The sequence below is a fragment of the Lissotriton vulgaris genome, chromosome 11 (genome assembly GCF_964263255.1).
Source record: "Lissotriton vulgaris chromosome 11, aLisVul1.2, whole genome shotgun sequence".
Taxonomy (NCBI): Eukaryota; Metazoa; Chordata; class Amphibia; order Caudata; family Salamandridae; genus Lissotriton; species Lissotriton vulgaris.
The window spans coordinates 419,637,312-419,653,546 of record NC_141699.1 but is presented as its reverse complement, the minus strand read 5'-3'; the positions used below and the strand labels follow the sequence as shown (position 1 = coordinate 419,653,546).

General features: G+C 43.1%; 1 protein-coding gene across 8 annotated transcripts in view; it reads right to left on the bottom strand.

Annotated features, from left to right (window-relative positions):
* AAK1 (AP2 associated kinase 1) overlaps nucleotides 1-16,235 on the bottom strand; it is a 363,094-nt gene that overhangs the window by 119,727 nt on the left and 227,132 nt on the right. For 4 of the 8 annotated variants that reach the window (XM_086943487.1, XM_086943480.1, XM_086943483.1 and 1 more), the window contains exon 18: nucleotides 15,436-15,537. The exons of the other annotated variants lie outside the window; for them this stretch is intronic. In XM_086943487.1, coding sequence (XP_086799613.1) covers nucleotides 15,436-15,537 — 102 coding nt within the window. The remainder of the gene's footprint in view (nucleotides 1-15,435; nucleotides 15,538-16,235) is intronic. 8 annotated transcript variants of the gene reach the window in all.

Here is a 16,235-nt window from a genome sequence, read left to right as displayed (position 1 = left end):
CTAGATTGCTGCGTTATTTGAGGATGTCCGCTGGAGCTTTGAGATCCATTGTGGCATGATTCACTAGTTGTCCCCTTTAATAGCAACTTGCAAGCAGTCTCAACTTTTTCAGGAGGCTATTTTATAACTTAGCCCTTCCTCTTTTGAAGCCAAGTCTGAAGTGCACAAGGCCAACATTTAAACCCACTCTAACATACACATATGAACCTATTCAAGGGGTAGCACATGCAAATGGCTATTCATCTTGCGCCTCTCCACATGCACTACATTTATTCTTCACAGCCGCTCAGATCATGGCGCTCACCCAGATACCTAGCACTCAGTAGCACACAGTCTTTACCACAGGGCTTTTGTTTCAAATACAAAAACTGCACAATATGCATACCTGATCCACAGTCATCACAAAATGGCTTCTTGTGCCTTGTCGGAGTATGAGATTTGGGCCTATATTTGATAACGATTGCACAAGCACAACTGCACAGCAATGCAATTCAGCCCTGTACATGTAAGCTATTAAAATGGCAAATAAATTGGAGCTATCTTTTGTGCGAGGTTGCATCGCACAAGTTCAAAACGTTTGTAAATGTGGCACTTTGGGTTAAACGTTTGTTCATGATTTTCCACCATCTGGATATAGGGGGGTGTATTCGCAAGGAAATGGCGCAGCCACAAATTTTTCAGTGCTGTCATTCAAATAACGCAGGGATGCTCCGTATTCACAGAATATGGTGGACCCCTGTGTTTTCCCTTGCACTGGTGCAAAAAATAGCTGCCTAGTGCCAACACAAACACCATTGCGCCATAGTGCAAGGGCGACTGCATTGCAGGGATTATTGTTTATGTGCAGGAAGAGCTGGAGCACACAGTGAGAGCAAAAAAGAGGGGAAATAAAAGTATTTCTCCACAGTGCATCAATCTAACGCCTGCTTTTGCATGGCGTTAGTTTTTGCAGCTGCATCATATTTACACATCCTTGTAAATCTAGGACAGCATCAAAAAGCAAACCCCTTTCATGCAGATAGCTGTGTGAAAGTGTACCATATGTACAAATCGGTGTTATGCCATGCAAAGTGGCTTAACGCCGCTTTGTAAATATGGTGCAGGGCATTGTGCCACTGGAACGTCGAAAAACGTGACGTTCCGTTGCGCAATCCCCTTGTAAACATGCCCTAGAATGTTTCAATGTAGTACATAGTATAATTGGAATGAGTGAAGCAACAAGTTATTAATTAACATTCAAGTATAAATATTGCCCCCCTAAAAATGGCTCTAGAAATGCATTTAGAATACATAGCTCTTTGTAACTTACATCTCATACCCAAGCGCACTCCACTGGACCACAATCCACACCCGTTTTAAAATCTCTCCCTCCCATCTTCACGTGTCACCTGCTAGCCTCATAGCTCTAAGTATTTCAAAGTTTTAAAGAAAGCCTGCCACATCTGACATTAAGGTGCTGGCCATACATACAATTTAAATTGAAATACTGCACTGAAGGTATAACTTTAAGGGACCAAGCTGGAAAAGTCATTTTCTTTAAATTAACAAAGTGCTAAATACTGCTCCAACCTTACAACTCTGTTGTAACCAGTAATTTGCCATAATTTTCATAAAATAAAGGCCATACCTCCCTTGACTCAATAACCACCATCCTTTTTAATGACAGTGAATGTATAAAATGACGATTAAGAGGAAGAAGGTCTAAACAGGTGGCTCAGTAAGTTGGAGTCCCTTATCCAGCCCCCCTACTGTATTGATTCTTCCCCCATGACCTTATTTTCCCAGTAGCCAGGATTAAGCGAGGGCTTTTTATATGGCATTTGTTAACATAGTCTAGCAATTCCACATTTTATATTATGATGTAACTGCATGACCCTGAGGGCAATAAAGGACATTAAAGGGCAATAGGGACTGCTAATTACCTGCCCCCACGTTTATAGGCCAGAGTTGGGAAAGAGGCTAATAAACAGAGGGCAATTAAGGAACCATATTGTCCCCAGGTATGGGCAATAAGGTCATTAGCAACAACACCACCGAAAAAAACCTGAGCAGTTGTGGCATAACGGTTAGAGCTGCCGACTTTAGAACTGGGGAACCAGCTTCCAAGCTCGGCGTAACATCCTGTGAATCTGGGCAAATCACTTCATCTCCCCCCGACTACCAAAAATGAATCTGTCCTTATGTAATGTAACTGATGCTCATGTAAAGCTCTCCAATACCTTCGGGTCGAGTTTTAGCGATGCAAAACTGCAAAAAAAATAAGAAAGGCGGATATTCATGTTGTGATGCCCGGAATCTTTGTGGTCAGACCCATTAAATTTCCTGAACCCTCTAGAGCACACAATGGCCGTTTCAAACGGATGGAAAACTGATTTAGTCTCTTATCCCTTCCACTGAGTTGCGATTTTATGGAACAGGGGTTCTAGGAGTCAGCCAAATCTGCCAAAGTATCTCTTACATCTGCTGGTGATATATGTGAGCTTCACTCTCAATCTCAGATTAAAGGTATTTTAGAACACATTCTAAATATGTGCTTTTCTCATGTAAATCATGTGAACAAGAATTATCATCATAAAAGACTTCCCATCAATCAAAAATCAAATAAGGGTGAAACCTAGCTGTAATTTAATCAATGTTCATCACAAATCTGTAAACTATTAGTAAATACTGTCTATGCTATATTTAGCTGAATTACAGCGTGATGTGATAATTACAAATAAATCATGAGATATCCTGAGTCGTACAATGCCCTCACATACCTGTATGGCATTAGGCTTCAGATCGGAGCCCTGGTTTTCAGCATCTTTCACCAGACCCGGCAGTCGGCTCACCTTCCCCCTTTTGCAAGGGTCTCTTACATCCTAGTTTTGTGTTAAGTTCTTTGGAGTAACTGAGGGTTCACACTGAGATCCTATATTTGTTACGCGATACAGAAGACCATGCCCCTTGTTGGTTTATTAGGCAGTGCGCAGAAGCTACTTCTTTTAATCCACCAGGAAAAAGTTAAAGGGCAACATTCAAGCAGATTTCTAGCTACAGTGTAATTCTGCAGACAATGGGGGGGAAAGAAACTTCTCTGGCTTTTCAAAGTGAGCAGAAAAAAAACGATGACAATTTACCATATCCATCATTTGTTAGCAATATAAAGCGTAAAAGCTCATGTTGAGGAGTTCCTGGTTCTTAGGCATAGCATTTATGTCTTTTGCCATCATCCATTCAGCGCACAACGAGGACCAGGCTAACATGCATCAAATCCTGCGACATGTGTTAGACCTGTCGGCCTTAGGGTGATCTTCCACCAATTTTGCCTTCCTCCTCCATTTTTTTGGACCTCGTTTTTGCTGGCATTAGGACTCTGAGCACTTTTCCACTGCTAACCAGTGTTAAGGTGCATGTGCGATCTCCTCTAAACATGGTAATATTGGCTTATACCCAATTGGCATATTTAAATTACTTATAAAAGTAAAGTGGTACTAGATGTACCCAGGGCCTGAAAATTAAATGCTACTAGTTGGCCAGCAGCACTGATTGTGCCTCCCACTGAAGTAGCAGTGGTGACTGGTGACATTTGAAAGTGATTTGACGCAAGAGTTAGGGATGAGTTTTAAGTAGTAAACAAACACTGCATTTTCATTTATGTTCGCCTTGTCATAATTTTGACAACTGTGTACCACAATGACGGGTGCCCCATCACCCATTTGCATAGAATTGCAATTAAAATTGAAATACTTGACCACCTTCATATGCACTCTGCAGAGAAGCCAATTATTAGATGGTCTTTTATTCTGAACACCTTTTTGACCCACTGGCAGACCCTGTGAGAAACTCACAGAATTAATCTTGTTTTTTGTGCCCTTTTAACAATGAGAACCAGGAAACCTAGATTGAAGAATCCCTTGGGGGGAAAGGTGAGAGACACAACACGCAAGGAAGATGGAATCCAGCTGGAGAAGCATTGTACTCTTAATCCACTTCTTGGGAAAGCATACAGCAGTTAGCTAACCAAGTTTTTCCCTCCATAACACGATGTCCCTCCTACCAGAACTAATAGCATATCTCCTCCCTACACCTGTGAAAGTGTGAAATTCCTACATAGTCAGGTGCAAGGTGAGCTCTCTTGCCCAAGACGGGTTACTGCACCAGAAGCAGTTGTACTGGGGTCTGGGCAGTAGTTGAACCTGGTACAAGAAAGTGCATTTTTTGTTTGTTTAAAACAAGGGTCTTAAGTAAAATTGACACGGAGTTTGGGAACATTGAATTATTTCATCGACTACATGAGAGGAAATTATTTTTGAAGGCCTGCTGCTATCTCTCCCACAGGACAACATTGAAGTTACCTTATTACATTTTATAAGTGTCATTTACAAATGGGAAGAAATAAAAAGGGTTGCGCAGTAAACTCTACTCCTCTGGCGGATTTGTTTACCCAATCCGCTTGGAGTGCAGATTCTGGCAAAAAGTCTGCCAGCCTACGCGTGTCAGTGTTTTTCTCAAGTGCGACTCGCCAACATTAAGTTGGCAAGCTCGAGCGAGAAAAAACGAGCGCTAGACCGCCTCCTGGTGAGATTTCTTAATGCAGGCAGGTCACTACCACTCGTTTTGAGAAAGTTGCTGCTTGAGTTGTGAAAAATGATGCTGAGTACAAAATCTACTTAAGTGGCAGAAAGAACCAGCACCCTCAGGCGCACCACACATTGCAGTTCATGCTGATTTTACTTTGTGGGACAAGTTTCCAATGCTAAAAACCAGTGCGAGCAGCACGACAGACCGGAATTCCCCTACTCACAGAACTCTGCCTCGCAGCACTTTGGAACGGACCCATTGTCCCAACACCGCAACGCACACCTACGCTAGACTTTGCATTGCAAGCCCCGTCGATGGGATCCTGGACATCAATGTAACAGGACTTCAAACCGCAGATTCACAGCATCTCAGAACAGATGCATTGCTTCGGCTGCAGAACGCATCTTTGACACGGATCCACGCAACGCTCCACCAGTCACGATTTAAGGTACACCATTCAGCGGATCCAACTGGTTCCCTATACCTGGCCTGTGCTCCGTTGCGTTCAGTCTGAACTTGTGACTTTGGCAAGGCCGGTCTGGAAATGCAAAGAGGCCCTGGCAGTTGCGTCGGATTAGCCATGGGGAGGGGTGGGAGAGGAAGGGGGATGTGCGAGGAAAACACTGCAACTGCTTTTGTTACCGGGGGCCGATATTGCCAAAATTGTCCCCTGGTAACAAAAACGGCCCCAGGGGTCCATAACCAGCCCGCACCCTGATGGCCCAAATGGAAAAAGCCCGGTGCCCACTACAGCCAGTCTGACCCTGGACTTTGGCCTGGTCCGGGGCGATCAGATGTCCACTAAAGGCACATTATGCCTTTTGCCGTTAGTCTCTTTATAAAACGATCTCTGGTTCTAACAATAGTTTTTTCGTTGTTTTGGTCTTGTGTTATTTAATAAATTAAACTTCTTTTGCCTAACCTAGTGTGGGATTTTTTTTGCATAGTGTTTTCATTGTTTTACTGTTTGACTTTACACATTGCCTCGGAGTTAAGCCTGACTGCTCTGTGCCAAGCTACCAAGGGGGTGACCACAGTTTAATTAGACAAGGGTTGTGGTTGCTGCTTGACCAGGGCTTACACACCAGTCAACCAGTAACCCAATTTCTTAAAGCATGTAGGTGTCAAACATATAGGAAAAGTATTGGGCACAGAACTCTAGACAACTTGAAAAACAAAAAGATGACTTTTGGCGCATAAAAGTGGAGGCATGGGTATCCGGAGAAGATCAGTTACCACATTGGGGAAATTTTCATCTATAGTAGTGGGTAATTTGTTGTTCTTCAAGTGGATGTGTAATGGTATATCAGTGAAGACAGCTGAGAGATCTTCACAAAAACATTACTGCAGATGATATCAAAGGCTACTGGTTTGCCGGAATTTGTCTAGTATGCTGAATACCTTAATGTGTAGCACAATGGCTTCAGTGACACTTCGGGCAAACATGTATAGATGAGACACTGTAGGTTCAGAGTTTTGAGGCAGAAATGGTTTAGATTTTTATCAGCATGCCTTCGTGTCTTCCTGAGAGATGAGAAGGGGGTTGTGTTATGGCTCAATTTTAGATTTAATTATTTTGATGTATTTTTCTTGATGCAAATGTACATTAGTTTTGTGGGATGCTATTTTGTAGCAGTGACTAGTAGGCCGATTAATTGTTTAGACATTTGAGATGAACAATCTCATTTAGATTTTGGGGGTTGGGATACTCCATCAAATAGTGACAAACATCCCTTCCCCGGTAATAGAGTGCTATACATCATAAGGCACGTGTAATGCAGCAGACTGGATTTCTGCCATTTTTGTGACAGAGTGTCCCATTCTCAAACTCCAAATAAGGCCCAAAGTCTTCTTCCGTGAAAATAATCCAGGGAACATCCACAGTGTCTGAGAATTACAAGCAAGGGTTGCCTCAGGGAGAACAGGTGATCTTTCAGCCAAGCCAGATCTGGTGATTATTGTGACATGTGTGGCTATGTGGAAGGAAATGGTGTGTTTGTCTGTCCATGTCAGTTCTTACCATGGCTCTGCTTTGCTGTTGTCAATAGTGAAGAGTCAAGACTAACCCCAGCGGATGTCTTGCAGTGTGAGTGGGATGGGTGACCAGTTCTGATGTACAAGAGCTTTAATGTTGTCAGTGTACTTACAGGGAGCAAATATAATAGGGAGGTCTATAGAGATGTTGAAGTTGCTTAGCACAGTCAGGACACAGAAGCCCAGGGTGAGTTCTAATGTGATTGCTCAGTTTCCAGCAAAGAGTGGTTGGTTTGTAGGTCTATACACCAACCGGAATGCGTGTATGTTTATCGATGCAAGGGAGCATAGTAAGGTCACATTTTCACAGGCTGGTATGAAGGGTCCAAGTGAAGTAAAGGGTAGGCCAAAGGTAGCACCTGATACTCCCTAGTAGGGAGTCCCTACTACTCCTAATTGACATCCTGAGACCTCTATTTTTCTGGCAAGCACTGGGTACTGAAATAATATCTAGACACAGGGTGTCGAACAGAGGCGGAAGTTATCTCTTTTCTCAAATCTAAACCATCCATCTCATAATCCAAATTTCCATTTCCAGCCAATGCTTTATAGGACACCAAAAATTTAACCAAAGATTGATCACATTTAGTGAGCAGGCACAGGATTCTCTGAAGGAGGTCAAATTTCTATCAATTGGTCTTTACAATATTAATTAAGATGGATGGCACTATGGTGTATGCTCCAGTACAGAGATGCGTGGAAGGCAGGATTTGCAGCTCTTATTTATTTATTTATTTATTTAAATCATTTGTAGAGCGCACTGTCACCATGGCAGGCATCCTGGCGCTGACTGAGACTAATGGGGTGGGGAAAGGACGGAGAGCAGAGGGGACAAGAAGTTAGTGGACAGAAGTCTTAGGGAAAAGCCAGGTTTTGATTCTTTTCCTAAAGGGTAGAAATTCAGAAATGTGTCTAATGTCTGGTGGGAGCGAGTTCCAAAGCTTGGCAGCTGCCACGTTGAAGGATCTGCCTCCGGATCTGATCCTTTTGAATTTAGGAACCAGTGCCAGCTTGGCTTCAGAAGAGCGAAGCTGCCTGGCTGGGGTATACCACGCAAATTTGGATTGGAGGGAGGCAGGGCCTATTGCATGCAATGCTCTAAACACTATACAGAGGGCTTTAAATTGGACCCTCTGCCTCACCGGGAGCCAGTGGAGTTTGCTCAGTGAGGAGGTTGCACTTGCTCTCCTGGGGAGCCCCAGTGCCAGTTTTGCCGCGGCAGACTGGACTCTTTGGAGTCTGTCCATCAAGAACCCAGGGGATTCCAGCAGCAAGGCGTTGCAATAGTCAAGACGACTAAGTATGGTACAGCGTACCACTTGGGCCCGTGCAGGAGTAGGGAGGAGAGGCAATATCTTCCTTAGGGAGCGGAGGATAGCGAAGCAACATGCGGAGGTCTTTTGGATGTGCGTCTCCATACTACGGTCTTGATTTAGCACGACCCCGAGGTTACGGATCGTGGCCACTGGGCGCACATTGGTCCCAGATTCCGGTGGCCAGAAATTGTCAGGGAAGGGTAGAGGGATCTTAGTACTCGTGCTGAAAAGTACTTCCGTTTTCCCTGCGTTGAATTGGAGGGAGTTGGTTTTTAGCCAATGAGAGGTGTCACGTAGACAGTCGTGAAAAGTCTCAATAGAGATGGAGTCTTCTCCCTCCAGGGAGAGTATCAGCTGTGTATCGTCAGCGTAGTTGATGGTTTTGATGTTATAGCTTTTGATAAGCGTGATCAGAGGTCTTAGGTAGAGATTAAAAAGAATAGGACTGATTGCTGAGCCCTGGGGGACCCCATGTGGGACCAGAGTGAACGCCGACTGAAAAGGGGGGATGGATACCGCTTGTTGTCTATCCTGGAGGAACGAGTGGAACCATTGTAATGCCGAGCCTCTTATTCCTGCCTCTGACAGTCGTTTCAGCAGGATATCATGATTCACGGTGTCAAAGGCGGCAGACATGTCAAGCATGAGTCAGAGATCCACATCTTACAATCCCAAAGAATCGCCAATTTATAAATGTTGCTTTGGACTACAGTTGGTGAAAGGTTACATGTTATGGCCTAAATGAAACAAGTCATTGATTAACAGTGGACCACTCTCCAATTGTAATACTTGTTTTCTTAAATGCTTTATGCATCTAAGGGTGCCCATCTGACAGTGATCCTGATCCCAATCATGAATGCACAATCCTTTGTCTGAAATCAATGAAGGCCCTCAAGGAAGCACTCACCATACAGTGGAAGTACAGTGACGAACTTTAAATTTAGTGTTCATTTCTGCACAACAGTAAAGTTTTATGAAATGATTTGAGTATTCATTTTATGATCATGATTGGGGCTCTCGGTTTTATGGTATTCATTTTTTTGGCATTTCCGTCTGTATTTAAACTTATTTATTTTTTGCTAGTTTTATCTGTGTTTATCCATATTAATTTTGGGTTTTGTGGAAAAATTAAGCTGAAATTAGTACATTTCCACATTTATTTAACCAGTAAATATGCACTTGTGCTTGAATGCCTACTTAGTTTCAGTGCTGTAAACACCTCCAGATGATACATTAATGCACTTTTAAGAAAATATGTGAATTTCAGTGTCAACTTTGTGCATATCTACTGCTGTTAAAGCCTCTTTACCAAAATTCCTTTTTTTAGGCCCCTTACCTATCAACACACACAGCTATTGGCCTGGCAGTCATGGCAGACAGTATTTAGAAATACTCAAAAAGTAACCCATTTCCGTTTTTATCCCCATTTAAAAATAAATATAGACAAGAAAATAAATGTTTTCTGTCTGTATTTAGCAGTAAAAATCAATAAAAACGGAAAACAGGGAGCCTTAATCAATCAAGGGAGCCTCAAACATCAATCAATCAATCAGAGAATTTGTAAAGCGTGCTACTTACCCGTGAGGGTCTCAAGGTGCTGCTACTGCACGAAGAGCCAGGTCTTGAGGAGCCTTCTGAAGGTGAGCAGGTCTTAGGTCTGTCGTAGGTGGGTGGGGAGGGTGTTCCAGGTTTTGGCGGCGAGGAAGGAGAAGGATCTGCTAATGGAGGTCGTTCGTTGGATGCGCGGGATGGCGGCAAGGGTGAGGCTGGCGGGCGAGGGTGTAGAAGTTGAGTCTGTCATTCAGGTAGGCTGGTTCTGTGTTGTGGAGTGCTTTGTGTGCTTGGGTGAGGAGTTTGAAGGTGATCCTCTTGTTGACGGGGATCCAGTGCGTTGCCGTAGTCCAGCCTGCTGCTGACTAGGGCTTGTGTCACTGCTCTTGTTTCGGTCGGGATCCACTTGTAGATCCTGCGAAGCATGCGGAGGGTATTGTAGCAGGAGGAGGAGATGGCGTTGACCTATTTCGACATGGAGAGGGCGGAGTCTAGGATGAATCCTAGGTTGCGTGCGTGGTCCGTGGGTGTTGGAGCTGCTCCCAGTGCGGTCGGCCACCAGGAGTCGTCCCACGCGGAGGCGGTCGGACCTAGGATGAAGAGCTCCGTCTTGTCAGAGTTCAGTTTCAGACGGCTGCTCCTCATCCACTTGGCGACGGCATTCATTCCCTCGTGGAGGTTGGTTTTGGCAGTGTGCAGGTCCTTGGTGAGGGAGAGGATGAGCTGGGTGTCATCGGCTTAGGAGATGATGTTCAGGTTGTGCTGGCGGGCCACTTGTACGAGGGGGGCCATGTAGATATTAAACAGGGTAGGGCTGAGGGAAGAGCCCTGGGGTACGCCGCAGATGAGGTCGGTAGCTTCGGATCGGAAGGGCAGGAGGCGGACTCTCTGGGTTCTGCTGGAGAGTAAGGACGTGGTCCAGTCCAGGGTCTCCTTCTGGATACTGGCTTCTTGGAGGCGTGTTCTTAGTGTGTGGTGGCAGACTGTGTCAAAAGCGGCTGACAGGTCCAGGAGGATGAGGGCTGAGGTTTCGCCGTTGTCTAGATGATTAAGGATTGTATGTTTCTTTTGTAGAGTATGAATGATATAGCTCATGAAGCAAGGACCGCGTTGCTAGATTAATTAAATATTAATTGTGGAAGCAGTTATGGCTTAACATGAACACTAATATAATAATTTCAAGAATCATGACAACACCAAATTGAAAATTAGTCGGTGTAGTTCCACTAGAGGGTTAGTACGATCTGAACTGGGTGGCAACATTGCTTTGCACGACACTTTAAGTGACAGAAGAGAAATAAGTTTCAACCATAGTGCCATTTCCAACTTTAGGTATTTAAAATGGTGTTTTGGTCCACCGAGATTTACAACTTCTAGCAAGGACAGTCTCAGGACTTTTTATTTGGCCAATACTGTAAAACCAGACGTCAATCAAAGTCCAATGTTGCAGGGATTTGAAGCTAGGATCTTTAGCACACCAGTCAGACAAACACAGACTATAGATGTAGACCATGTTTGGGCAATATGCCATATGAAGTGCCATAGTACAGGTTTACACCGATACTGAAATACATTAGATGAGGTATGGGAAAGCAGAAGGGCTGTGTTATGTCAGTAGACAAATCACTGACTTTCCTTTAGAGGTATTCAGTTTAAAGGTCCTCGAGTTCACAATGAAAACCCCTCAGCAGCTCCAATGATATATATTTCCAACCACACCTCCCCACCCTTCCCCCAAAAGCACTCACTGCTCCTTATATGCAGATACCAATAGGGGATTCATAAATGAGAGTTCAGGTCCAAAAACTAAGAACACAGTTCCCTGCAGGTGTAATCAATGCTTGGTGGAATTGTGTTGTAAGTTGGACGATGAGGTCATGAATGAAGTCAGCAGTGAAGTCATGTGTGACTTCTGAGGAGTGCACTTATCGAAGTTACTTTTGCAGGAATTTTAACTGTAGCATCCGACAATGTTTGATGTTTGAACTAAAATATTATGGTTATGAAATGTTCTTTTTGCTTTCTCTGAAATGTTCTATACAGCACATGCACACACAGGTCAATATTTGACAAATTAGTCGTCAAATTGCCACCAGCACACTGGATCCTGTGATACAAGGATAACCGTTCATAGTTTGTGGAGTGGAAGACCAAGCAAGGTGATAGGTAAGACAAGATTGGGTTGAGGATAGGCAGAAAAATAGGTCCTCCTAAATTATTTTTTTCAAATTGCTTTTTTTGATGGACAAAGGTTACAGTTTATGTGCCTCTTAACACAACAGAGGCCCACGTGAAATAGTTAGCCCCAAAGTAAGTCGTTAGTTAATTTATATAATAAAGATGTTTTTTCCAATGCAAGAAGAATTTTACAGAAAGTGGTGATTGCAAAAATCTGAAGGACTGTTGGACAATCACAATAAAAGTAGAGTTGCTCAGTTTGTGTGCTCCCACTCATTTGATCACACACATAATTACACACACAAACAAATATTTTATAAATACACAAACTTGCATATTTACATATGTTTAAAAGTGATTGCAAGAATTTTTATGATGAGATGCTTCAGTGATTTTGAAAGACAATTGTGCATAAAAAATAAGGCATTATCGATGAATCATTACTGAGAAATTGAGCAGAAACTTAAGTAGGAACTCGATGCCTGGCAGTAGATTAGAATTGTAGATGCACATACAAGTCACAGCAGTCAGTGATATATAAAGGAACTGGATGGACAGCCTCAGCCTGTGTAGAATTTTGGAGCAGTTTTCTCACACAGGTTCGGAATACTGCAATGATGCAAGATGCATAATTAAAAATAAAAAACCAATAGTGCAATCACATACCTTTTGAGTTCATGCTGGGATCGGAAAAGTATGGATATATGGGGAACACCCAAGTCTTAAGAACCAGGGGTCTGTACATCAAATATAATAAAATAGCCATAAATCTCAAGAATTATAAATGGAAATCAATGGCTTGTATTACCTAAGGATGTTTCCCAAATTACATTTTCTTTTACTTCTAGAAATTATTAAAACATAAAATCGTACATTTACATATTAATTGAAACTACTTACATAAAAACTGCAAAGGTACTTTTTTGTATGAATATTTAATGTTAATGTACAGTATTATTTTTTAATATTGTTATTTAGAAACGTATTTAATTATTTTCCAAAATATAAATTGTTGTAGATATTCTTAGTTTGTGATGGATTTGAGATTTCTTGAGATTGGAGGACAATGATCGTATTTTATTCATACATGCAGCCAACAAAACTGAATTTAATATTACTTATCAAGCATAACAGAACATTCTTCAGAGGTAAGCAAAATAATGAATTGGTTCCAGTACCTCAGTCCTACCAAGTATCAAGCATCAGGCGTTAGAATAACGCATTTCAGTGTGGTGCTCCGCATCACTGCACTGAAATGCACGGTCACGCATAATGCATAATGCATAGTGGTTGAGTTGTCGGTTAAGTGCTGTCTACAATCAGTGTGCTGCCTGTGACCTGCCTGTGCGCTCTTCTGCCGCAGTCTTGGGGTACTCCCAGCTGAGTTAGCTAAGGCCTGGAGGGCAGTGCTACAATGTATCTTCTTCTGATTGATCCCGCGGTGCTGCGTAGCTCTGAGTTAGTTTGTCATCCTGCCTGGCGCCACTGCAGAGTAGTGCTCAATAGCTACTACCACCAGAGCCATGGCCCAGTCAGATTGTCTGACACAATTTGTGGCCTTGGCGCTGTGGAACGTCACGTCCTGTTGCAGTAGAGCAGGGAGTATAAGAGAGGCAGTGGTTTGCGTGTGGCTCTGGCTACAAATTAATCATGGCACGGTCTGCATGATCTCGCACCAGCCTGGCTGGGACGCCTGCGCTGTGTGGGCCAATAATAATTGTTGTGTATTTTATTTAAAATAACGGCCTTAGAAAGCTGGCGCATTTTAAATTAATTTCCAAGCCCGCCTGGCCGAGGGAGAGTGCAGTGAACGGATGGGCCGTTATGGAGTCAATGAGTGACTCACTGACCGTCACTGTCAGTTGCAGCAGCAGCCAGGACTCACCGAGGAAAGCCGGCTGCGGCACGGTGCACCTGGCAGTAGGACCGGCGACTAAGGTGGATTGCCGCGGGGTAGCTTCTCTCACGGCCTGAGCCAGCCAGCTGAGCGGTCACCGACGCTCCAGTCACGCTGCCTGGCTGAAGATAAAAAAAACTGAACAGTAAGTAGTATATTAATGTTTGTCAGCCACTTGCCACCACCACCCGAATGTGTGACTGTATCATAAAATTACACCAATTAAATTTCCAATGACTTCACTTTTAGAAAGTTCACTTTGCTAAGTGGAGGGAAATATAACTATTTTTACCCCTTTAATGCGGGGAAAAGGGCTGTCTGCAACTCCGTTTCCTCTGACACACATTGATCAGCCGCCTGCAACTGCACCCCATCGCCCCCCTTCCCAGTGGAATCTGTTGTGAAAGTTTGTTTATCAGCTTAGAAAGTGTCAAACTGTAGGGAGTCCCACCCTCCTCCCCATGAATGAAAAAGTTCAATTAAACCTTTGTTACGGTTCCGGGACTAAACCCTTAACTTGTCTATGATCGGCCCTGGTTTTGCCTGTACATGTCCAATTTTCCCGCTTCTAGCGTTTGCGATGTTTAAGAACTTTTATACGCACTTTTAAGCTCTTGCTGGCTGGGTCATGTGTGAACCCTCTTCTCCTGCAACCCTTTACCCAAGTTCCAACTTCGTCCATGAGATAATTTTCTTTCTCTTTTTGTTGTTTAGGATGTATGTGGGTGAGGGCCTGTCTGTTATTTGCAGTGGCACGTTGTATGTAGTCTCCCTTATGCATGTACTATTTGTGCTTGCTGTTTCTACTGCCCCCACACGCAGTGATGGTTCGGTCCTGTTATTTACCGCAAGTTACCCGCAGATTTTAACTCATTGGGCAGGCCCAGCAGAGAATCGCAGGCTGGGCAGGCCCAGCAGACAATCGCTGCTTCAAGGTTCATTGTGGATTCAAGTGCCTCTGTCTCTGAAACTCGCGCTAGTTACTCTGAGTAACTATGATAATTTATCAGCAGGCAGCTGAGATCATCTGCGCCTTGCCTCTCCCATCCTCTTTGGTTCAGTCTGGTCTCAAAGTGCCCTTCCATTTCTGGTGCTTTACAGCAGTATTAACATGATCTTAGAGTTTTCTGTTGCTCAATTATGTGTAATTTCTGATATTTACATGTTTCCCTCGTCTTCATTGCTTGATTTTGCTCGCAAGAAAGTGTCACTCATAGTCGTTGAATGTCACTCATATTTACACTGAAATTATGGCACACTGAAATTATGGCAATGTCACACATGAGTAATTTGAAACCTTGGCAGCTATGGTACCTCTCGAATAAAACCCCAGATTTTACTCGCCTATTCCTGATTTAGTCCCTAACACCCAGCATCCTAAAATTTGGGTCTAAGAAACATGAAGAATAAAAAAAAAGGAAACCACACTACGAAGAAGTGACGATTAGAAAACCCTCATGGTGATACATGCATTTTATATTACATCGCAACTATGAAAAAGTATAATGAACAACAAAATTAGGAAAATGTTGGACAACACTAACTCTTACAGCAACACTAACCCAAACTCTAGCCATGTTCTCAAACAAAACCCTAACCCCAAACAGAACCCTAAGAAGCAGCATTTTAAGCATTAGACACATTTCACCTAACTCCTTACCTAGCTTGAACTGAAAAAATCCTGTACATTTTATAATGGTAAAAATAAGTGTTCCAAATGTTCAATACATTTTCTTCATTATTACGCAAAAGAAAAATTTGAGATAATCACTTTTCTTCACAAAATGTTAATTCAAATGTTTTTCTTCAGTTTACACAATGCCCCAAGTGTTTTCTTCTCTAGCAACAAAAATCAAGCACAACACCCCCAATGTGCCATAAGCATGCTGAGGTTACCATCATCGGCATCAGCTGTGCTGCCAAAGGGATCAGCCAGGGGCAAGCGATCGGGGCGCAGAAGCGTAGGCTCAGGCGATTTCAAACCCTCAATCAATTTTTCTTTGTTGCGCAGCAGGAAGCGAGAAAAGAAACAACGGATAAAAAGGAAGGGACAGGCCAAAAACAGAGCAAGAAAAAGAGAGAACATAATGGAGAAAAGAGCAATAAGTATTCTCCGTTGGCATGGTCAGATATGATGGGTTATGACGGGCAAAGCTGTTTAGCACATGTGTGGGTATCCCTTCAGGCAACACGGTACTTTTAAGTCCCAGTAATATTTTAAATCATTTTCTAATGGTAGTGATGCAAATGGTGTCTCTTTAGTAGCAATGTTTTAATAGTGTACCCCTTATTTTTTATATTAAAACATTTTATACCCCACCTACCCGAATTCTATAAAGTGGCGCACAAGTTTGATCATCTTATTTGATTGATTAAAGTGCATTTCAAATTTAACAGTCCACTGATTCTTTAAACAGTCCTTTCCTGGATCACAACAGGTGACCTGCAGGTTTATCAGACTTCAGAGAGGGTGCTTTAGCCCTCTGTAGCTGCTCCATTAGCTAGGATGAGGGCTTTCTCCTAGAGTTTTGCTGAGGCCGGAATGACTTCCAAACCACACTGTGTTCTGTGGAGGATGAAATGCTGACTCAGCCTTCAACTAAACTCAATGTCTCGAGGAATTGGGCCGATATATTTTTACATCAAGTGAATCTCAGCCTTGTCTGCAAATCAAAAGTATTGGCTTGACATATGGC